This window comes from Pinus tabuliformis, chromosome Q (assembly GCF_031772625.1).
Source record: "Pinus tabuliformis cultivar Carrire ecotype Pingquan chromosome Q, CPIR1, whole genome shotgun sequence".
In the NCBI taxonomy this organism is placed as follows: domain Eukaryota; kingdom Viridiplantae; phylum Streptophyta; class Pinopsida; order Pinales; family Pinaceae; genus Pinus; species Pinus tabuliformis.
The window spans coordinates 101,536,589-101,560,652 of record NC_142296.1 but is presented as its reverse complement, the minus strand read 5'-3'; the positions used below and the strand labels follow the sequence as shown (position 1 = coordinate 101,560,652).

At 37.9% G+C, this 24,064-nt stretch overlaps 1 protein-coding gene across 9 annotated transcripts in view; it reads left to right on the top strand.

The window, feature by feature from the left end:
* The first annotated feature begins 5,424 nt into the window (after positions 1–5,424).
* The window catches only part of LOC149218430 (OVARIAN TUMOR DOMAIN-containing deubiquitinating enzyme 6-like), a 219,094-nt gene continuing 200,454 nt past the window's right edge, over positions 5,425–24,064 (top strand). Inside the window, exons 1-5 of one of the 9 annotated variants that reach the window (XM_089383987.1) lie at positions 5,427–5,509; positions 5,645–5,711; positions 5,866–6,006; positions 6,203–6,349; positions 6,578–7,622. In XM_089383987.1, coding sequence (XP_089240113.1) covers positions 6,780–7,622 — 843 coding nt within the window. In that variant the 5' untranslated portion in view covers positions 5,427–5,509; positions 5,645–5,711; positions 5,866–6,006; positions 6,203–6,349; positions 6,578–6,779. The other 8 variants (XM_089383986.1, XM_089383988.1, XM_089383990.1 and 5 more) reach the window with 8 other exon arrangements.

Genomic DNA, 24,064 nt, shown 5'->3' with positions numbered 1-24,064 from the left:
GGTCACAAACTTATGTTGCAAAGCAACATCCAACAACCCGCTTCCATCATAATGTTAACCCAAGGTCACAACTTTATGGCATGTTAGTATTTTATAACATGTTAACCTAAGGTCATTTTTTTGGTATGATAAACGCTCCTCTCCCCTCATAGGTAAACCTAAGGTCACAACTTTATATATAAACCTATATTTGGGGGACATCCACTTTACTTTTTAGGTTTCAAACTTTAACACATATTTTAGAAGTAAAAAGTGGACATAACTATCCTCCAATTTAAAGTTCTTTGTGATTTTGAGAGTGACATACATCTCACTTACAAATTTATGCTAGCATGGGGTTTATGCGAACGTAACATTTTAATTATGTTTATTTAATTTTGGGCATATGCTTTGTGCAAATGTACTTTTTATTTATGAGTCTTTATTTTTCTTTTACACGGGTGGGAAAACCTATCATAACTCAGTTGTCAAACCAACAGTGAAGACAACCATCTCTAGCTATTATTCGTGAATGCAGGCTGACTCATCATTGTTATTCCAAGAAAACCACGCCACCTAGAATAACCCACTGGTGGTTCGTAAGGGGGTTGGCTTTCACTCCTGCCAGATGCCTTTGGGTCTTGGGCCATTAACCTGTTTCCTTACATCCGAGGAAGACGCGCTCTTAGCCAAGCAGAAGCAGTTTTAGGGCATATTCCAGGCCAAAGTTATGAGTCTTTATTATTAACTTATTTATTTCTTTTACTATTTAATAAAAACAATTAAGTAATTATAAATAGTTTTAAATTTTATTTTAAGATTATAGATAAATTATTTTAGATAGTTTGGTTTTCTTTTAATAATGATTTTGGATAATTTGCATTCACAAATAGTAACTAGTGATTGTTGTCTTCATTGCTAATTGATAACTATGTGGTGATAGGTTTTCCCATCTCCATGGACATTATTTTTATAATTCCTTTTTGAGTAAGAAGTTAAACTATAAGTGGGGTAGTATTGGATTCCATGTATGAGATCAAGGTTACGTGTAATTATAAAGAACACCACTAGAGGCAACCTTAATAATGATCATAATAAATATTACTTTTCTTGCAAATAGTTTGTAAGTTGAAACTACCTTTTGTCCTTGGAATAAGACTTAAAACTACTTTGAGGATTCATCCCTATTGAATGTAAACAAATACGTTGAGGTATTTTACAAGAGTGAAAGTTTGCCACTTAGAGAGTATTATATTATTTTAAAAGGTATGGTTTTTCTTGAATAATGATTATGAATCAACATGCATTCACAACTAATAGTCAGCGATGATTTTTTTTGTTTGTTTGTAAGTTAATTGTATTATCTCAAAATAACAAATTACATCATTACATCCAACTCATATTATCATAGTTCACCCCATTACCAATCTCAATCTACCATGAGGGAAACCAAATTTGTTGATTGGTAATGTACTATCAAAAGTCAAAATACAGAGCCAATGGCCGATAACACCCATACATAATTGTGACAATAAACCAAAAAGAAATAGGAAACTATAACATAACATAATAGAAGCTCAAGAATCTGGTGAGGTCACCAAAGCAGAGTCCTTAGTGTTGGAATTAGGAGGAGCAGATGGCTTGAGTTCACATTGGAGGTGGCTCTCTACATGACCCAAATGAGCATCCAGATTAGCCAAACAAAAGTGTCGATGTCGCTACACCCTTTGAATTGCATTCAAGGAAGCTATAATGTCATTATGGTCCTCATGTTTCTCATTTAGGACTCTATCGTGAAGAGTCTTCAACTGCCAATGTAATGTGACTTAGTTCATATATTGGTTCCTTCTTCCCATGGTGTGCGAAGGGTTAGGGAGTTAGTTAGCAAATTCCTCTAGGATCTCAGAATCAGAAAATGCCCGAAAATCATTTACAACATTAGAATCTAATTGTTGAATTTCCTCATGAATATTTGGAGGGGTGACTGAGTGAAACACAACAACGACATACTGAGCTTGAGATTGGGCCTTAGAACGACCTTACCGAGCTCTACCATTGTTTCCCCTTCGACTACATTCTCTGTCGAGGCATAGTGCCTCCAAAAGAAAAGCTCGAGACAAGATAAAAGATAGAGCTTGACCGATAGTGAAGAAAGGGATAATGTGTCAATGTAAGGCCGATGATAAGCGAAGGGTGATAAGGGAAACAACCTACCCAGGTTTATGGAACGAAAGAGATCCCTGAAACAAATACACTACACAACACCATCAAATTGCAATCCCCTCCTGCTAGAAGAAATCATAAATCCAAACCTAGAGCCCCTAGGAAGGAGACACGTCTAAAACATTAATCAAAATTCTAGAGTACTCGACATCAAAATATGACTCAACATAATTAGAAAAGAAATTTTGAGACTAAAAACCACCATACCTCATACACTAAGACCACTGTGCCAATGATGCATCATGCAGGGAGATGCCACCATGTGAAGAACACAGTAACCACTGAGAACCCTGCAACAACTTTTCCCGTTAATGCACACCACCACACAGCTCAGACGTGGAGACAACTAACTCCTTCAATTTCTCATTGTAAAGCTTTCCGAACTTCGAGGATGGTCTGATGTTCTTGAATGCCCAGGTCTCTGCCACCCCAAAGTTAGAGAGAAGCAACAAAGGTGTAGAGGAGCTGAGGATTACAACATTTTAAGACTAAGTTGTCTCCATTTGCTAGACGATTACTTAAGAGTTGCCATGGCAATGTTCCCACATGTAACTGGGGGAGCAACCCAATCCAACATAAAATGCCTATCAAACTCTAACTGAAACACAGGACGAGCAGAGGGATGATTGCAATCCATTGAATGTCACGCGATATAATTTCCCATGCTCTTACAAGGGGCAGACATCCCACGCCACCCTCCCTATTTAATGCCAAAGGAGGCGACATGGTAGCAACCGCCCCTTAGCCTCGTTTATCATTTGTTCTTCCACCCCAATTAGGGGAAGCAATGACTATCTTCACTATTGATTGACATTTAAACTATAAATTTTTTTACCCTTTTAAATAAATTAATTTATAAAAATTAAAATTAATTAATAAAATTATTATTATTATGTTTTTTTTGGTAAACACCCACCAGGGTTTAAATCGATGACCTTTTTGCATGGAGTGCCTTAAACAAAGCACACGTTCAATGTCAATCCAAAGCCTATGGGTGTTTCAAAATTTGCATATATATATAGATAGATAGATATATCATGTTTTCGACCTTTTTAAATATATTATAATGAAATATAGACATAAATAATAAATAATATCAATATAAATATAAAACATCTTATTATCATATATTTAAATCAATTTGACTTTGTAAATATGTATCAAGATTTTCTTATAATATAAGGAAATCAATTTAAAAAAGTCAAATACCTTATCTCAAACAATGATTTTATATCTATTGTGTTTTGAATTTAAGTTATTTGTATGATTATGTCCCATTTTTGCTAATAAAAAGCATGGGTGAGCGTTGATTCACTTATCAATGTATAAGTAGTGTTATGTAATTTTACATATTTGTATAGTTTGGATGTGTTTACCAGTTAAGTTTATGTGTTTCTTTCTCAAAGGTTATAGCTTTAAAGCTAGTGGTTAGTAGAGTTTATATGTGATTTAATGTGATGAGGCTTAAGGGGTAAGTGCCACGAAGAGACCCATAAATAGTATCCCGTGAATGGGACCCATAAATAATAATTGATTGGATGTATCTTTAGGATGCCTTGGCCCTTGCCAAATCACAAAAGGTCACCTTGGCCCTTGCCAAATCACAAAAGGTGAAATGATTGGTGCCCCCCTTGAATGAGACCCTAAAATAATCATTAATGAGATGTGTCTTTAGGATGCCTTAACCTTTGTGAAGTCACAAGTTCCTCTTAATATTAACTAGAAGATTTTCTTACTAAATCCCCATAATTTACTTGATTTCAAAAAAAAGTTACACATTTGACCATCACTTTTAAATATCTCATAATATACCTTATTTAATGGAATTACAAACTTACCAACACAAAATAATATTAACAACAATAAATTAAGCTATTCCCTTAAACTAAAATAATATTTAATGAGATATTAGAGACCTACCAACCCAAAAACAATAAAATTAAACTAATCCCTTAAACTAAAATAATATTTAATGAGATATTAGAGACCTAACAACCCAAAACAATATTAACGACAATAAAATTAAACTAAAATATACATAAAAAAAATTAAAGAAAAATCAAACCTTAATCAAATTTTTAGCAATCCTCGCATGAAAAACAATAATATTTTCTATATCTAATATTTTGAAATAACTTTAATATAAAATTCAAATTTATTCCTAACATAAATATAAAATTTATAATTATATATTAATTAATCAAAATCATTTACCAAAAATTAAAATAACCACTCAATAACATAGACGATCATAGACTTCCTAAGCTAGCTTTAAATTCCAGCCAAAACCACCTAAGGCTCAATCATGGGTGGCATAAAGACACAAGGGCCTGGTTAAACTATTGGGAGATCAACCAGAATGATGCATTGCAAAACATAGATAACATTAAAGATATTGTTACTTCTAAGTTCAAAGAAAAAATGTGGTGCGAGAAAGATTTAGAGCCTAAAAGAAAATTAAGTTATTATAAGAAGGTCATCAACCCCACCCTAGAAGATGAAAAGTATCTCTCTATTTTAACTAGCTCAAAGAAGAAAATTAATATAGCAAAGATTAGAACGAGTTCTCATGAGCTCCATAGTGAAACAGGTCGTTGGGCAGTTCCTAAAACACCATGGATGGAAAGGATCTACCATATAATACGAGAATAGGAGCATCGAGGATGAAAACCATTTCCTCTTAGAGTGCCCTGCGTACAACCACATTAGATCTCAGTTTCACAATCTTTGTTACAATACTGACCTTCTTAGCCTTTTACAATGTCAAAATTATGGTGAGCTGGGGAGGCTTCTCTCCAAGCTTTTTGAGCATAGGAATAAAATCTTAAATCAAAATAAATAATTTGTGTCCGATAGATCATTATTTGGTCTTAGCGTACGTTAACCATCATCATCAAAAATCATATCAATTTTACATCAAGAAAATTCAAAATTGTATTCATTGAATACGGTGTAAATTTAAAAAAATATATATATATATTTTAAAATTTAAAATAAAAATTATATTTCATAATTTTTTAACACATTATAAATATAAAAATAAATACCAATTAAATAATAAAGAATATATATTTCTTCCTAAATATTACAAATTCGAATACATACCAGTAAGGTGTACACATACCAGTAAAGTATGTACACCTTATTCTTAATCCAAAACCCAATGCAAAAGTACACCCACGGAAAAAATATGGAAATAATATAAGTACATCAGTTTTACCAAAGAAAACTAATTCATTATGGGACAGCAAAATCCCAAGCGCCCGCATCTAAGGCCAACAATGGCCGCAGGAGCATAAGTGAATAGGTGGGGGTGTGCTATATATATACATGCTCCTGCTCTGCTTTTTTCCTCTGTTGCTCCACATTTTTGTGACTGCTCATTTTCTCAAACGGTACTGAAGAACCTTACATTGCCTGTGGCTGCCTTTTTTGTCAACAGGGAGAGAAGAACCTTTACACATTGCAAGTGCACAAAGGCGAAAGCAAAAAGCAAGGGGCATTTCTTTGTGTGTGTATATATATAACTTTACCATTTCAGGCTTCTTGGTAGCAATGACTTCTGCACTTCTTCTGCTATGATACTTTGCTCCTGGTTTTTTCTCTGTAATTCATTAACTTGCAGGCCAAGGCTAATTTATCTCCTTAAATTAAAAACCCCAGAGAAGTGTCTCCGCAATTTCCTGGAAAGCACTCAGAGCTTTTTTCATATGAATTATCTTCTATTCGCTGCGCCAATTCGTGCCATGCCATCCATTTCGTTAATATCGTAATCTTTTTAGCGACCTGCTTGCAGTCGCTTCTGTAAGTAGATTTTGGGGTTTCTAAACTCCGTAAATTCATTGTCTTATTGTCTAATTACAAGGGAAAGAATTAAATTAGAACAATTAACAGAGCTTAAAACCCTAGGGTTATTCAATAGTAGGGTTTGCGCGGTATCTTACTATCTAGGGTTGATTGCAGATAAATAATCATCTTGGCTCTTGCGGGTATTTTACAGATTGCGGATCTAAAAAGCGACGATTGAATTAATATTAAATCGGGGGAGTTTGAAATAGAGGAGGGTCTGGTCTCTATGAGACTGCTGGTAAGGGGGATGCGGAGAAGTGAAGCAGTGACGTGCCATAGAGAAGTAGAAGACTTGCAGGTAAGGAAAATCTTTAGCAGAAACCATGGCAAAACTTTTGAACTCTCGTATCAACTGTAAAGGTTTTTGGCTGTTAAATTTTAAATATATACATTAAATTCATTAAAATATGCTCATTTTACTATTACTTATTTTTAATTGGCCATATATAAATGTGGACAAATACTTATTTGAATTGGGCATTGAAGTTTTTTGGAAACTTAGAACTCTGGAATTTTGTGCTTGCAGGGTTACGAAGATAAACTCGTAGGCCGTGGCATTGGCATCAATGCGCCTAAAGTAAGGACGAGAGATAAAAGGTTCATGCCTTCTAGTGGTATCTGAAACTGGTGGCTCCTGGGTAGTGTGGCGGTGTGGTTCAGCTGGGCGGTGGCGGTGGCCGAGCTGTTTGTGGTATCATTTTTGTTGGACTTCTTATATTTTTCCCAAAATGACTCGAATTCTGGTGCAGCGGGGCAGCAGTGGTTCATCATCGAACCCTTCGCAGACTCGTTCACATGCAGCAGCATCAGCGGCGGCAGCTGCTTCTTCATCTTCTGCAGGGCCTGTTTCGCTGCCACCTTCCGAATCCTTAGCATCTAAGGCCTCTCTCTCCTCCTCTTCTTTTGAAGAAGAAGAACAAAATTACGAGGATCTTAATGAACCTGGAATTGATCCAGAGATTCCTGAAACTAACAACAATGCAGATACCAAATCTTGTGAACTTGATGATGTCCCAAAGGAAGTTAGAGCATGTGAAACTGATTCTCTAGAAGATGGGCACATTGCATTCCTATTGAATTCGCTTCATCTGACAGCAGATAGGACTAATAGTGCTGTTGGCAAGCTGGAACAAGGACAAATTAGTGTTGATTTGTCTGGAATTACCGCCTCAATTGACGGTAACGTTGCGAATTCGGGTTTTAAACCGGAGCTGGCTAGTGTGGAATTGGGTGTATATGACACTTCAGAGAAACCTGTTATAGAAGAAGATAATAGCCATAATCAGTTCGGTGTCGGTGTATTAGGCTTGTCGCATATGGGCTATTCATGCCCTCCTCCCCCTCCACTTCCTCCATCAAAACCCATGGCCAGTTCAACTGCAAGAAGAGTTGGGTCATGTGTATCAAGCACACAACGAAGTGGGTCTTCTAGAAGAAATTCAAGGGCCACCATGGCATCAAGGTCTTCACCTACTGGTTCACACCCTTCATCACCGAGGTCACATGGAGATGGAGAAGGTTATAATAGTGCAGATGAACAAAGCCCCTGTTTCGGCTCTTATGATGATGCTGTAAGTTTCTTATCGCTTGACATTTTACATGTCCTTTTTGTTGTTTTGTTTCTTTCTAACTAGAGTCCCGCAGTACTTGAAAATAACTTTCTGTGAATTCATGATTTTAATATTTGTCACATACTCCAAGATAATTGATTAGAGCCAAATGCTAATGTGTTTTGGATTTCTACATCCGTCTCTTTATAATTGACCGATGCATGATATGTAGAAAAAAAATTGTATTATATATTGCTGTACAGTTTCGTTCATTACGAAAAGGTTGATTTGGCAATAGAGGTGAGAGTTCTCCCCAAATGTTGTTTTCAAATTTAGCAAATATATTCCCCCTTGGTCTTGGACCATTCTTAGGACAAAACATAGACTTGAAACTCTTTGACGATTCAAATGATCACTCCAAAATTTCGTTAGTGCGAAATTTCGTTAGTGGGAGACTTGGAGAATCGTTTCCTTTGCCTTGGACCTTTGTTCAACTTTTTCTTGGATGTCAGACTACATGATATGAGAGGATTATATGACATTGTACATTTTGTCAGTAATACTATAATGAGAAGGTTTGGAGCCAAAAATACTACATGGCTTTTGTGCTTCCCAAAAAACAATGGTAACATTCTATATCCTTAAAAACTGCAAACCTAGGTAGGGATCGTGATTTCTTAACAATGTGTATTCCAAGGGGGTAGAAATGTATTGGAATCTAGGACAACGAACTTGTAGGTAATGTTGAAGGAATATATCAGAGATCAGGAGGAGAAAGCAAATATTATTCCATCAAGAAGATTATGATACAACAATATAATCATCGAGCAAAAAGAAAACATGGAGTTTTCTGCTTTCGTTGATGCCCATTATGTCAAATCTGTAATATTTTCATTAACTGTAAAAAACAAATCAAATAAGTTTATATGGAAGGCCAGCAGCTGTACAAAGGAGGCCAAAAAGTTGCATGAATGAGTCTCGACATCTTGGAGAATGAGGCCCAGAGTTAGCAACTTGTGAGAGATTGGAGGTGGGCATTAACAGTAAATACATTTAAGAAGCAGGGCTGATTTTAGTTAAGAAGACTTTCTGAGTGATCGTTTGAATTGTCAAAGATTCTGAAGACAATGTTTTGTCCTGAGTTCTATCAATATGGCTTAACATGTGCTATCAACAAACTAAAACTTTACAAAATGTTGGTAAAGTAGGCCCTTTGCATCAGGTTCATGAACCTCTCACTATTTGAGATCAGCAATTATCCACTTTGCGAAAAAATTATAGGAATTAAAATAAATAACTGGGTAATTATAAAGAAATATGGAGATTTGATATATAAATGAGAGCTCAAAGAAGTTATTTGAGTCAATGTATGATGTAATTGGCAAGTGAATGCCCCTCAAGTTCATAAGAACCTCTTTCAAGTTGTTTCTTTGGCAATTAAAAAAGGTTAGTACATACTGACAGTAGAAAGTATGATACAAAATGTAAAGTGATTCATGCCTTTCTTCCTTATAGCTTTGTTCTGGCTTGTAATAATCTGGAATTGCATGTTTATCCAGGCCCTTCTACATCTGCTCTAGTAGATTCTTTCTACCTTGTATGCATTTCCGTTATATTGGATATTCATGTAGAATCTATCATTGTTACAGTGTCTATATCAGATTTCTAGTGCCCCCAATGATTGATACAAAAGGATCCAGCCATTCAAAAAACTGCATTTGTTTGAACTAAGAACTTGGTGGTTATCCTGAACCTCAACTATGCTTGCTTTACAGCGGAGATATATTGTTGATGATGCTGATTACTTTGGCAATGATTCTGAACCACACTTGCTTATTTTGAAATATTGGTAGTTCGGAAGGTATTTTTTGGGTCGGGTAGTAGATGTTTCGTCGGCTCATGAGAAGTTGAAGGGTTGGGTAGAGAAGTGATGCACCAATTGACATGTTGGTTGGGCTACTCGCACCCCTTCACATCCCTCATAACTTGTATATATATGTGGCAAGGCGTGCTACCAAGGAGGAGGAGTGGGGCTCTGAGGTAAGGTCTAAAGGAGCAGACCGTGGCCCAAAGGGCAAGGCCGAGGGCTGAAGAAAGAGTGCCCAGCCCTAGAAAGGACTCGCTATGGGTTGGCAGCACAAAGGAGGCTAGGCTGAGGGCTACATTGGGCATCCGAGGGCAATTAAAGGAGGTCTGAACCCTGTGGAAGGGTCAGATTGTAGTTTGGACAAGTCGTAGGCTGGTAAGATCAATCCACAACAGAAAAAGGTAGGCTGAGGAGGACAGTAAGGGCAGCCAAGGGAGCTGTAATAGGTTGACACAGGCTGCAGTAGGAAATGACCAGGCCAAGTTGGAGAAGGGCTGGCTAAGGAGGGTTGGGTAGCCAATAATTGCTACAACTGTTGACTGTTAGTGTTTTTGTGATGCTACAATAGCAAGGAATTTGGCTGTATGTGTCTTTGTGATCAAAGGACTGCTACAGTGCTGATATTTGGGTAGAAAGTCTGTCGTTGAGAAGATTGTGAGCCTAAAAGGAGCTAGACAGCCGATGAAACAGGTTCATTGGGCCTAGGAAAGGTGCCAAAGTGACTTGGCATAAGGCAGCAGTTTGAAGAGACAAAATAGCTATAAGTTCCTCTTTGTGTATTTGGTCTTTATGAAGGATTGTAAAGGGCCACTTTCCTTGGTGCAGGAGCCTTAAGTTTTCTTATTTGAAGGATTAACAAGAAATAATTGTTGGCCATTAAATTCTATGTCTTGCTCATTGATCTAATTGCTGGCATATTTCGCTGTGCAAAATTTATAAAGTTAGGCATTTCCAGTGTTTATGTTTTCTGTTTTGTGAAACTGCCAAAACATAGACCAGACTTGGGGTGCATGGAATTCTAACATGGTAGCAGAGCATTGGCTTGGAAAGAAAAGCAGTTGGATTTGGGATATGCACAACTGTCAGCTCTAGGAGGGAGCTGTGAGATTGTTGCAGGAGGCATTAGTGTTGCCAAGTGAGTTAGGTATGCCTTGTGGGACAGGGAGCTATGGATTATTGCAGCTTGGGATGACAGGATGGGAGTTTTAGTGGATTGGTGGAGAATGCTGTGCACAACAGTATGTTGAGTGGCGGGTTGCTGATACTGTTGATGGACTTTTGTTGACTTGTCAAAGTAAGTTGCGACAACTTAGGTGCCTTGGCAGGGAGGGCTTTGGTATGGATGAGGTAGCTTCATATGGATTGTAGTTGGATGAGTTTCATGAGATAGTATCTTCATTGGGTTGAATTGTTTCACATTTGGCAATGGAACCATGTGTATATGAGGTGTTTGACCTGGGAGGATGGAGACACTTGAAGAGTTTAGTTGTGGTTGTCTAGAGTGGACTAGGCCAGTGTTTTAAAAACCGGTCGGTTTGAATTGGTAACAGGTCAAATCAATTGGTTCCTTAGCCGACCAGGTCAAACCGGCAGAAAAACCGGGTTCGACCCCTCACTTTGCCCAGAAACCACAAAAACTGGTGCTAACCGACCGATTTAGGTATAGGATGGAACCGGCCGGTTTATGGTCAAACCGGTGGGTTCCGTCCTAAACCGGCTGGTTAGCCGCGAAGGTCACGAAGGACCCACGCAGTGCAATTTAAGAAGCTTCTAGGGTGTTTTGGAGGGAAAATAAGGGTTGTTTCCCTCCAAAAACACCCTCTCCAAGCCTTTGAAAGGAGCTCACCCCCTTCATTTGCCTCACACATCTCATTTGGAGTTTTTGTGAGTTTGATTGGGAAATTGGAGAGTGGCTTTTGCTAGAGTAGTGGAACAACAGAGAGTTTGAGCTAAGTAGTAGTCATCATGCCTCCAACCAAGGATACTGCATGGGCTCATTGTGATATGATTGATGGCAAAATGATCTACAAATATTGCCAAAAATCTATTGAAGGAGGGGGTATTAACAGGTTCAAACAAAAATTCCCCATATTTCTGGTAGATATAAGAAGTCAAAATTGGATACTTCTACAAACATTCAACAATATACAACAAGGAGAACCAAGCATGAAATCAAAGAGATGATTTGAATAATCTTAGTAACATTGTAAGAAGAGGAAATCAAGAAAAATAGTCATTACAAGAGTCCTCTTCCATAGCTAGACTAAATTCTTTAGCATGCAAACTTTCCATATAATTTGTTAGGTTCCCTTCAAAGTCTCTTGGACATTCAAATTTAGCGTAGAATTTTTCCACATCTTTCTCTAGACTTGTCTATATCTCTTCGCTACTTGCCTCCTTACACTTTTGTTGATGGATATCACTTTTATGCAGTTGCAGCTTATATTGCAAATTAGCTTACAATTGGTTAGTTGGATCTGATTTCAGAGATTGTAGACAGAAAAACACTCCCATGAAATACAAGAAGAGTAATAATTGTTCTAGTAGAAAAATTTCTTAGAGATCTCACCACTTTGTGGGGTTATGTCACCCGTAAGTAAAAGGAGGATTTCCTTTATGCAATTCAAAATTCTTTTGATTCTCAACCCACGGCTTAATGAGCTAGTTTGTTTGTGTCTTCATTAGTATTATGAGTGATGTGTAAACTTTAATTGGTCAAAATATCTTTAGACTTTATTTTTTTTCATTGTTCTTTCCCAATTAATGTTGGAGGTGAGGCATTGGCTTTTCATTTTTCTAATGATTAGGGAGGAGTCCATATTGCAAATTAGTTAACCTTTCTCTTATTGCAAGCTTCAATTTTTTTAAAAGAACATGAGCCTACTCTAGATGTCTGAGACCTTACTAATGTAAAAACTAGAGTATCCCTTTTGTGTTGGCATAGGAGTCCTCTCACCTTGACTCTCGAATTATCTTTTGTATCCCATCAAAATACTAAATCTTGGCATTTGGTTGCTTGTTGTAGGATTTCATTTTATAGCTTTATTATTCTTTTGACCCTTTCACCCCTCTAGAAGTTCTTAGCCAATTAATTTCATTTCGTTGACAACCTTCTTCTTGTACTTTAAGTTTTAACACAATTTATCTTCATTTATTCTCTTAATATTGCTTTGAATTTCATTAACTCCTTGCATGGTTTGAATTTCTTCTTCAAATGGAAAATTATTCCTAGCTCCATTATTATCCAAATCCCATAACCTAGAATGAGTTTCCATTTAGTTTATAATTCTTTTGACCCATTATGCACACTATAAGGGTCTAATTTCATAGCCAATTTTATTTTGTCGACAACCTTCTTCATGTACTTTAGCAAGTTATCTTTGTTTATTCTCTTATTATTGGTGTCATTAACTCTTTTTGTTTGAATTTTGTATCTTCAAAGATAGAAGTATTCCTAGCTATCCATTATTCTCCAAATATTACAACATGAATGAGGTTCTAGATTTTCTACAATGAGAGTCTTGCCTTTTAAATCTTTGGGGTCAAACTAGTTGGATCGGTTGGTTCCATCGGTTCCAATAACACTTCATAGACAAGAGATGCTCCAAAATGCCTTGTGGTGGATGGTCGAGGTTTGGGGACTTATCATGGGTGACATGAATGTTTTAAAATTGGCCAAACTTGAATTGGAATTGGTTGGTAGACCTTTAGAGCATTGAATTGGTTGTCAAATTGGTCAGTTCCCTATAAAACTAGCTAGTTTGGTGTTTGAATTGAATAGTTTGGTACGGAACCAATCCCAGGATTTGGTATGAAACCAATCCAAGGAACTCACTCTCTTAAGGATTTCTTTTGGTGCCCTAATTAGCCGTCCTAGGAAAGGGATCGAAAATTTGATGAGGAGAAAAGATAGAGAAAAGAAGAGTTGATCACCAAACTTCTCAGACCAATGCCTAGTCCTTTGGGCTATGGAGTCAAAGATGATTCAAAATTGGCAAAACTATCCTTAAGGAGGCTAAATATTGATGCCATAGCAACCAACCTTTAACATCTACCCACTGAAATTTATGGAGTGTTATGGAAAAAAAACAAAATTTCATCCATTAGGAACATTCATCATTTGCCATACAATGAGTAACATATGCAATTTCCAACCAAGAAGCTTTCCAACAATGATTTTCAACAATTAGGGCACAATAACATTAACCTAGTTGCAACAATTCCATACATTAAACATAATTCCAAGAAAATATTCAACAAGAAGCACCTACAAGATGACAATATGATATATCCATCCACAAATCATGAGATAGCTCCAATGAAGATCGAAAATTTTAGCTCCAAATGTCAAAATGCATCAAAGGATTGCCAATAGTCTCCAAGGAAGAAGTGAAACTTTCATTTACAAGAGAAGAATCCAAGTGATCATGATGAGTTCTCACAAATGAGACTCACTTCTATTTGTATGAGTCTCTAAATTGAATTAGCCTATTGAGCCCCCAAAATTATAAAATAATGTGTTAAAACAAGTCTTGGCCATAAGCCGACCAAGTAGCTATCACAAGTTATGAATTAGGCATCCATATGCAAGTTGAGTTGATGACGTCATGATGATGTAGGGCCACTGGAGGGCTACGTTGAGTCCTTTAAGTGCCATGACGAGAGAGAGTGCTCCAATAAAGATGAATTAGGGGATGACCCCTAATTTTCCATGCAAGTCATCATGTGGGGCCCAAAGTGGGTTTGGGGCACAACTGCTTGGCTTATGGGTCTCCAGATGAAAGAAAAGCTTGTACAAATGCTCCAAATGAGGGCTTTGAGGATGGTGCTTGCCCTCACATGTCTCATGGGTGAGGCAAACCTCCTCCGGGCCTTTGGATCAAATGCCATGATCATGATAAGCCGAATGGGGCATGCTGGTCCAAGTGCATTATCTCGCGAATAATGTGGGGCAATGAATAAACTGTTGAAGGTGTTGAGGGTGCTCATGGCATGAAATGATGCTTTAACACACGATGGAGTCCCTTGGCTCTTCACGCATCCCCTAGGGGTGTCAGTATGATCCTCTAGTCGGCTTGGGCACCAGTTAAGTTTCTCAACCCATGATGAAACCACTTGCCAATTACATATAAGATCCAATGCACTTCCTCGCCATTAGGTACAATAATTCATTAATGCATCTAAGTTAACCAAGCTTGTTAATCAAGGGCATATTGAGACTTCATAAAGGGCTTCCCTTCCAAATTTTGGGCTTTAAGCTTGTAATAGTGTTATCTCCCTAGGTAGGGGTGGCTAATAAACAATCCTATTAGGTGTTCCAAGCCCCTAAAGGGAAAGATAGGTCTGAGGTACATCCTTCAATTGATAGGGGTCATGCGAATAATGATGAGATGGATAGGGACGTAGGAGTCTCAAAGCCAAATGCCATGGGTTCAATGATGGTAATGATGAGGGATGTTTACATATTTAGTTGTATAGATATAGGAGGGAGCAATCGTGGATACAGGAGTTACCCCAACCTTTTTTTTTCCACTCTTCTTCATTTATCTTTTGCCTTTTCTTGATTTTTCTTTGTATCACTGCTTGAGGTTCTAGGAGATGAGAGCATGCTGTGTATGATATAAGCAGTTATTATCCCCTTAAGTTGAGGTAGTTCATCGCCCACCAGGGGTTGGGACTTGCATGGGTTCCTCAATATGTGGGGGCACTCATGGGGCCCTAGGAACCAGGGTGATGGCTATAATGATAAGGGGTAGAGCTCATGTTTGGCTTTTTTCCCACGTGCTATTTTAATGTCTTGACCATCTTTTGCATTTTATAATATATATATATATATATATATTTTGTTGTTTCTTGCTTGTGGCCATGATATGCTTTTAACGTTGTTTTATCTGCATCATCCATCAGGGCAACATTTCTAGGCCTGACCCAAACCTGTGGACAAGGGGAGGGGGAATAACAGTGCCTTATGGACCTAGTGGTCATGTGGACCTAGAGAGGGAATATGATGAAATAGGGTGTAATGTGCAGAGGGGAGTGAAAAATGTGAAATGGTAAAATGGCACCGTGCTTACCAAAATCAGGGTTTCCCATGTAGTGCACTTTCTAAAGCCATAGGCCGATAGGGGAGATCCCACGAGACTAGGATTGGCGATTAACCCCCCATTTAAGGTGAGGGAACAAAACTATAGTTAAAACCCTTACTTCAAGTCACCTAATAATCCATTCCCAAAGTGTCCAAGGAAAAACAAGCATAAGCACTTGATTGCACAATGAACTACATACCTTTAGGATTGGATATATTTAAAGTTTAAACATATGCTCTCGACAGATGGGCGAGGGGACATATGACTAGCTCAGTGAGCGGAGATCAAATGGCACAATATATATTGGTTACATTGGTGGTTGTCAATGGTTGTCGGCTGACGACAAATCTAGCAGAAAAATTCTCCTATGGGGTCACCCACTTTTGGTGGTTAACAGGTCCCACAAGTGGGGCTAAGGCACATAAATCTTTTTTTATTACTCCTTGAATTAGCAAAATTTAAATTTTCCTATAGTCAAGAGATGGAGCAATCTCATCTATCCAGGTAGACTTAATCTCATCCCTTTGTGGGACTGGAGGGCCCAGGTCGAATTCTAGGAGGAAAAAGGGCACAAACTTGGTCATTTTGTGCATCAGATCAATGTGTTCTCACTTCAAAAAAGAGTAGAGTGAATTCCAACATTAGTTTTTCTACTCAACACACTCTAGAAAGAGAAAGTAGGTTGTACAATTGTCATCACCTTCAGATTTGTGTTTCCACTAGTTGAGCGAGTAGGCTTATGCCGAGTAGCTGTGCAGAAAGCCATATGTCATTGTACGGAACTCGCGTCACGCAAAAGAGGGAGGCTGATTTGGATTGACATGGTTTAGCTGGTGTGCAAAAGTTAGGGTATTTTCTGAGTGGGGAAGTTTTATCCCTCCTTATGTAATTTGCTGTTGCTGAAGAAAATAAAGAGAACACACTGTTTGCAGGTTTTCTCCATTTGGGGTTTCCTGAGTAAATTTATTGTGTACTGGTTTTATGGTGTGCTTGTCTCCATCTATTCCTTTTGTTTTCCGCTGCATGCAAGTTAGAAAACTCAACTTATTTATGATTTAAAAGTTAAAGTTCAAATTTTTGTTCTTTTCTTGGTTAAAATTCATAGATTAGTTAGTTGGGTTTTAGAAATCTAACGTGGATTTATTTCAAACCTCCACGTTGCCTGTAGAGGAACAAGTCCCCTAAGAGCCCAATAGAGTCACGCTAGCACCAATAAAATGACCCAATGAAACCACCCATTGTTGAGGTTCCGACAGACTACAAAATGTGGGGGGTTGGAATTCTTCCATGTTTGTCAAACTGTCCAAGACCCTACAGACAACGGACAACCCTTGTGAACGCACAACCCACTACAAAATCCATGCAACAAAAACTTGCTAGCCAGGGAAAGGGAACACGACTAGAATCTAAATCAAAACGACAATAACGTCTCTAAAGGTAGAATCAAGAGCCTAGAATGAGAAACAACATGCTATCCATAGATTTAAGGAGAAAAACCACACCAAAAGCCGATATTGGGATAGAAACAACCATTGCAATTGCCCAATCCCATGTTGCCTGCTGAGATTGTTAAAAATGTAGCAAGTTCTGTCTTGTGCCTTAGCTAGTGAAGACCTTGATTTGTCTTTCTCTAGCATGAGTGCGAGCTCATGAGATAGACATCAATTATGGTGATTTTATTTCCAGTTTATTGGAATAATCATCAAGTTTGCATTTGTAGAGATGGAGCTTCAGTTACGTGGAGTTTTCTTTAGTTTAACTAAAGAAGGAGGTGGCAGTTACAAGTTTAGTTAGAATGAGTGAGTCTTCAGTCTTGATTGAAGGGAGAATGAGTTAAGACTCCAAATGTTGATTGGAAAGAGAAGCAATTAAACACTCAGTTAACTCGCAATTAGAACTCGAGCTTCAGAATTGGGCTAGGCCTACTTGCGAGCTTCAGAATTGGGCTAGGCCTACTTGCATACTCGAATGGGGTCTATAAAGAGGAGGACGAAGGCACAGGATAATCACAAGTTTGTGAGATCATTCCTTGTGTGGAGAGTGTATTCTTGAGGAGCAAGTTCGTACAGATTTAGGAGGTCATAAGTGCGCAAGGGATTGGGAGATTTGCGCTAGGAAATAGGAGCTCCAAGTGCGCTAGGAAATAGGAGCCCAATGCAGAAGGAAATAGGGGCTCAAGTGCGCAAGGATTGTGGAACATGGATTAGAGATCCTCAGGGCAAGTCAAGGCTATTTAGGAGGAGAACAATTGTGTTCTCAGAGATAGATTGTTGGTTGCAGTAGCAATGTGAATTGTAATAGGTCCAATTGCTCAAAGAATAATCAATAAAACACCATAACAAAGAAAGCAGGGTTTCTTGGGTAAAACAAGTGTGTCAGTTTTGTGTGCATATGTTTTTATCTCTAGTGTTTTTTCTGTTGCTTATAGATTGTTAAGAAACTCTTTATCTTGGTGAAAGTAAATTTGGTTTTAGTTTTTAGTTGCCTTATTTTCAGTAATTCATCCAAGTAGTTGCAAAGTGTTGAAGAATGTAACTAGGTTCGGTCTTCATATTTGTATTTGAGTCATTATGAAATATATTTATCAAAGAATGAAAAAGAAAATTTTATTATTATTACAATGACTTATTAAAGCATGGGTTTCATGCTTGGGTCATCATTTTATAGGTCAAAGTCCCCATTGAGGACTTCAAGGTTTTATATTGAGTTATTAGAGTCATTGTCCATTTAATGAGACCCTTCTCTGGCTTTTGAATCATGTAAAAAGAATTATTATTGAGTGAAATATGTAATTTGTCACCTCCACACCAAGTCAGCCCTTGCTTGATGAAGTCGGCCTACATGAGGACAATTCGACCCACAAAAGAGGCTATATATACAAGTGCAGTTCGATCCATTTGCTAATCAACTCGACAAGTTCGATACACAAGAAGTAAGTGCATAAAAGTGCGAAGTTCAAGGAGAAGAAGGAGAATTGCAGAATAAGAACAAGTCGAAATTTTGGGCTCTCTCTCTCTCTCATTGGTACGAAGTTACTGAGCTGTTGCTGGTAGGTTGAAGTTTTGCAGTTGCTGGGGTCGAAGTTCCACTACTGCAAAGGTTGAAGTTCTGCTGCTGGATAGGTCGAAGTTCTATTGCTGCAGAGTCGAAGATCTAGATTGAAGTTGTTGGAAGGAAGGGTTGACTTGGTGATTGGAGGAAGTATGTGTCTAGGTCAAAGAGTCTTGGATTATCTTGTCTTGTCTTGTGAAAACTACTGAAGGAAAAAGTTTGATTGGGTTTTCCCCTAGATAGGGGTTTTGCCCTCGCTGAGTGCCTACGTCTCGTGCCTCTTGTTCTTGTGATCTTCGTACACATATAATTTAGTAATTGCTTGATGAAAGATAATATAATAAAGAAGTAAAAGAAGTAAACATGATTCACAAATAATTATCAAGATAGAGAAATCAAACCCTAATTCTACTAGCATTGATTTCTCAACACAAAGTTCAAGAAAATTAACTGAGATCTATGCCATTTAATACAATGATCTTGAAATCATTCATCAAGTTGTGTCGCACCTGGAGACTTGCATTTGCAGTCCCCTTGTCATGCCTTAATTAAATGAAAACACCATGGGAGTCACATGCTTAAGCTTCTCGAGTTGCCCGTTCAGTGTTGATTGTTGCTGTAGAAAATCCTTGAAACCTTGCAATTGCTAATGAGAGCAAATTGATCCCAAAAGACACAAGATTTCTCTACCAAAAATTTGCGGAAAGAAAACAATGAATAGAAACACAATCACACATAGAACACAATAATTTATTTGGGGAACCCAACTGGGAAAAAACCCCTCTTGCTTGTATTAAATCAACTAAGCAATCTGATCTATTACATAGAATCTGCTTCAAGCCTGAAGCTCCCTGCAATACTGATCAACTCTCCACAAGACTTGCCCAACACTTAGGCAAATAAGACTTGCTAGGAGCTCCTATTTCCTAGCACAATTTTGCCCCTAAAAAATAAGAATTTCCTCTTATTTCCTTGCGCAATTCCCAAGAGAAATTGCTTTGCTTGATCCTCAAGGCTCTTGCTCTCCTTGCTTCTCAAGCTCCATGCCACAAAAACATGTGTAAAATGAATAAATAGATTTGTGCCTTCATCCAGTCTCAATAGGCAATTCGAATTGCATGACCTACTAGGGCTAAATTTAGTAGTTGCAACTAGTTAACTGAGAGTCAGTTGAGTTAACAAAAGTCAAACTACTCAATTGAACTCAAGAACTTAAGTCTATCTCTATTCTAGAACTAGAGATCAATTAACTGACAGACGCTAGTAGTTAAGTCCATTAGATAGCTAAGTTTTAGTTATCAACTAGTACATAACTCATTGAAAGCCATATAACTCGAACTAACTGACAATAGACTAGTGATAGGCCACATCACACATGTTTAATTGACAACTAACTCAAGTATCTATGAATCTTTGGCTAAGGCACAAGTCAAAGAAGCCATACCTTGATACATTTTCAACACTCCCTCTTAGTGAGGAAGGGCTTCTTGGAAGAACCTTGTCCACCTGGATCTGTCTTGACCTCTACCAAGTTCTCTGCTGCTGTAGTTGCTCCCTTTGAACTAGAAACTTGAAAGTGCCATGTACCCTGTGTATCGGGGTGTCTACTTCTTAATGTTGGGAGACTAACTCTCTTCTGAGCTTCCTTAACCAAATCCTCTGCCCACTAGGCTCAAACTCTCCTTACACTGGAAGTTTCTGACTAGTCCTCAATCATCATCCTGTTGGTCATCCCAACTACCAATTAGCTTAGATTGAAACTGAGATAATGGCTAAGGCTCCATCTTGAGAGCTTTATCCTACTCTTGTTCAACCACCACATCTCTACTCTAAGAAATATCTGCCTTGCTCCTCAAGGTTGCACATGCATCTACCTCCAATTTGTAGAGGCTCTTGATCCTGACACCAATCTGCTTGACCTGACTTGAAGCAAAATGCTTGAGGTAGGCCTTCCCATTGCTGAATACTACATCATACCCTTTGTCTTCAATCCCTAATTTGTTCATGAAAGCAAGTTTTTTGGCATCACTACTGCTTTTAAACAAATTAGTAAGGGCCTTCCACATCTAGAATGGTGTATCCTTTCCATGCGACTTTGGAACAATATGGTCTTTGACTTTTCTAGGATCACCCTCCTAGCTTTGGCAATGTCCTTCTTCCATTGAGTCAGCTGGTGTGCATCTGATGCAGGAGGTTTAGGAATATTAGTCTTGATGTATTGCAAAACCCCATTATCGTCTAACACAACCTCCATTTTTTCCTTCCATGCATAGAAATTCGAAGACCCTTCTAGTGCATGCTCTGTCCTCAAACCATAGACTGACATGATTCCTGCACTTGTAGAATTCTTGCACCAAATGATCTTCTCTCCAACACACTTTGAATTTGATTAAGGAACTCGACCTCTATCTCGTTTCCGGCATTGATACCATGTAGAAAACCCTTGAAACCTTGCAACTGCTAATGAAAGCAAACTGATCACCAAAGACACAAGATTTCTCTAACAAAAAAATGCAGAAAGAAAAAAATGAATAGAAACACAATCACACATAGAAGACAATAATTTATCTAGGGAATCTAATTGGGAAGAAACCCCTCTTGCTTGTATTAAACCAACTAAGCAATTTGATCTATTACATAGAATCTGCTTCAAGCTTGAAGCTCCTTGCAATACTAATCAACTCTTAAGACTTGCCCAACACTTAGGCAAATAAGGCTTACTAGGAGCTCTTATTTCCTAGTGCAATTCTACCCCTAAAGAATAGGAATTTTCTCCTATTTCCTTGCGCCATACCCAAGTGAAATTGCTCTGTTTGATCCTCAAGTCTCTTGCTCTGCTTGCTTTTCAAGCTCCACGTCACAAAAACCTTTGTACAATGAATAAATAGATTTGTGCCTTCATCTAGTCTCAATACCCAAGTGGAATTGCTTTGCTTGATCCTTAAGTCTCTTGCTCTGCTTGCTTTTCAAGCTCCACGTCACAAAAACCTTTATACAATGAATAAACAGATTTGTGCCTTCATCTAGTCTCAATAGGCAATTCGAATTACATGACCTACTAGGGCTAAATTTAGTAGCTGCAATTAGTTAACTGAGAGTCGGTTGAGTTAACAAAAGTCAAACTACTCAACTAAACTCAAGAACTCAAGTCTATCTCTATTCTAGAACTAGAGTTCAGTTAATTGACAGACACTAGTAGTTAACTCCACTAGATAGCTAAATTTTAGCTATCAACTAGTACACAACTCACTGAAATCCATCTAACTCAAATTAACTGACAATAAATTAGTGATAGGCCACATCACACATGTTAACTGACAACTAACTCAAGTATCTATGAGACTAAATTCGAATTAGCATATTTGAATAAGGCACAAGTCAAAGAAGCCATTCCTTGCTACATTTTCAACAATTGCACTATCATTTGCAAACAAAGGACTGTTTTAATGGTCGCACAGGCTTGCATGTACATCAACCGAGGGTGTGTTGCCACTGCCTCATGCATGATCACCAAGTGGTGCAGTGGCAACCTGCTCGCCCTTTTTGCAAAAACGTGTCACCCCATCTGAGGGAATAAACATATAATTAGAAATAAGAATATTTCTATCTCTCTTTCTCTCTCTCTCTCTTTATAGAGCAATTTTCTGGTTAATTTTAATCAAAATGAGGCAGACATTTTTAAAAACTTGAGGTTAAATTGTCTAATTTGTAGAACTGGAGTGCCCCAAGGGTTTTTCACAGTGCTGAATCCATTTATGCATTCAAAAATGTATTTTAAACAACAAAAAATTCACAATCTTGCTTGAGATTATATCACCGGATTCTTGTGAAAAGGCCATTTCTTCTATTTACACTATGCCTATATATATGCCTATATGCCTATATATATATATATATTAGACCCCATGGTTGAGATCAATTGTTACTGTTGCCAATTGATTTCCACCTTCTTGCACATGGACTTCTTCGTTTGAATTTGAACTCTCAGATACATGGGTTCTTTTTATACCCCTTGATCCCTTTTCAATGAGTCTATCCTCTTTCTGTTGCTTCGGTGCTTTGATTTCTACTAATTCTATACCCTTCTGGGAATGGATCACGATTCTTCTGGTGCCCAATACCTTCGTCTACCTGGCTGCCATGTTGTGCCCGAGCATCCATATTTAGAGTATTTCCATGAGCTCTTCTTCTTTATCGTCAGAATTGTCAAGTACTTGCCATCCCTTTGGCTTACGAGCTTGCCTCTTTCTTTTTTGGGATCTTTTTTTCATTTGGGCATGTGTTTTGTAGGTTTCTTGTTTGGAAGCATATTCGACATCTAAATTCCATATTCTCATAATTTAGAACCTAGGTCCACCGAAAGCTTTTATGTTTTAGATGGATATGATTAGGTAGACCTTTATTAAGGTCTATCTCCACACAAATTTTGGCAAATGTAAAGAGGCCTTTATTTGCGTTCTGTTGGTATCCATTTTTTGAATTTTCCTAGAGTATTCCCAATATCTTCCATGACTTCATGGTGCCAAAAAGGGAGAGGGAGATTTGGTAATCTCACCTAGTCTGGCATTGTAGTAACCACCATGGTTGTAACATCTAATTTTGGGAACCATGGGGTAATGAAGAGCCTAGCGCTACCCCAAAACCATGGCCCATCGTTTAGGACTTGCTCCCTAGCTTTTTGTGAGCCAAATTGAACTATGAAGAAACTCTTGGAACATAAGTAAAGTTTGTAATTGGATGTCCAATAAGAATATACCCGCTGATGTAAATCTTTAGTTCTAAGCCAAAAGTGATTAAATCTACATACTAATGCCATAGATTGTAGATTAAAAAAAGTGATTGTAACTCTGGGGGTTTAACGTCCATTGCTGGTGCTTTTTTTGCTTGTTCGACTATGTAAGGCCCTGATATATTTTGGATATAATCTGCAGGAATGGAAGCCTTCCCTTTCACCACATCTTGAACAAGACTGATCCATTGGGGTTTCTAGAAACTGTATTAGGGTTTGTAGCGCTTCCCCACAACTTCAAATTTAATATTATGGTGGAATCTTTTGCCACACCATAATCCTTCAGCTAGAAAAAATCCTGGAGCACTTTTCCTTTATATAACAAAACTTGAAGAGTTGTTGGTATTCCCAGGTCATTTTGAATGCTTTGCTTTAGGTATTCCACTAGATTTAGACCTCGAATCCAGATGTAGATGTCTTCCCATTAAAATTTTGAGGAAAATCTGGTATTTTTCTTTCTTTGTCTGTCCTTTATCTAGATCCGGAGATAAAAAACAGAGAGGAGACCCATAGGAGGGTGGATCCCCTTTGTGTAATTGATCTAACACTAGATCTAAAATGCTAGCCTCAAAATGGCAGCAAATTTGATAGTGTCTCCGATCAATCTGATGGTGGCGACTTTGTGATCAAGAAGGTTGTCAGGTGGAGAAGGGATGTCATAGAATCTGAT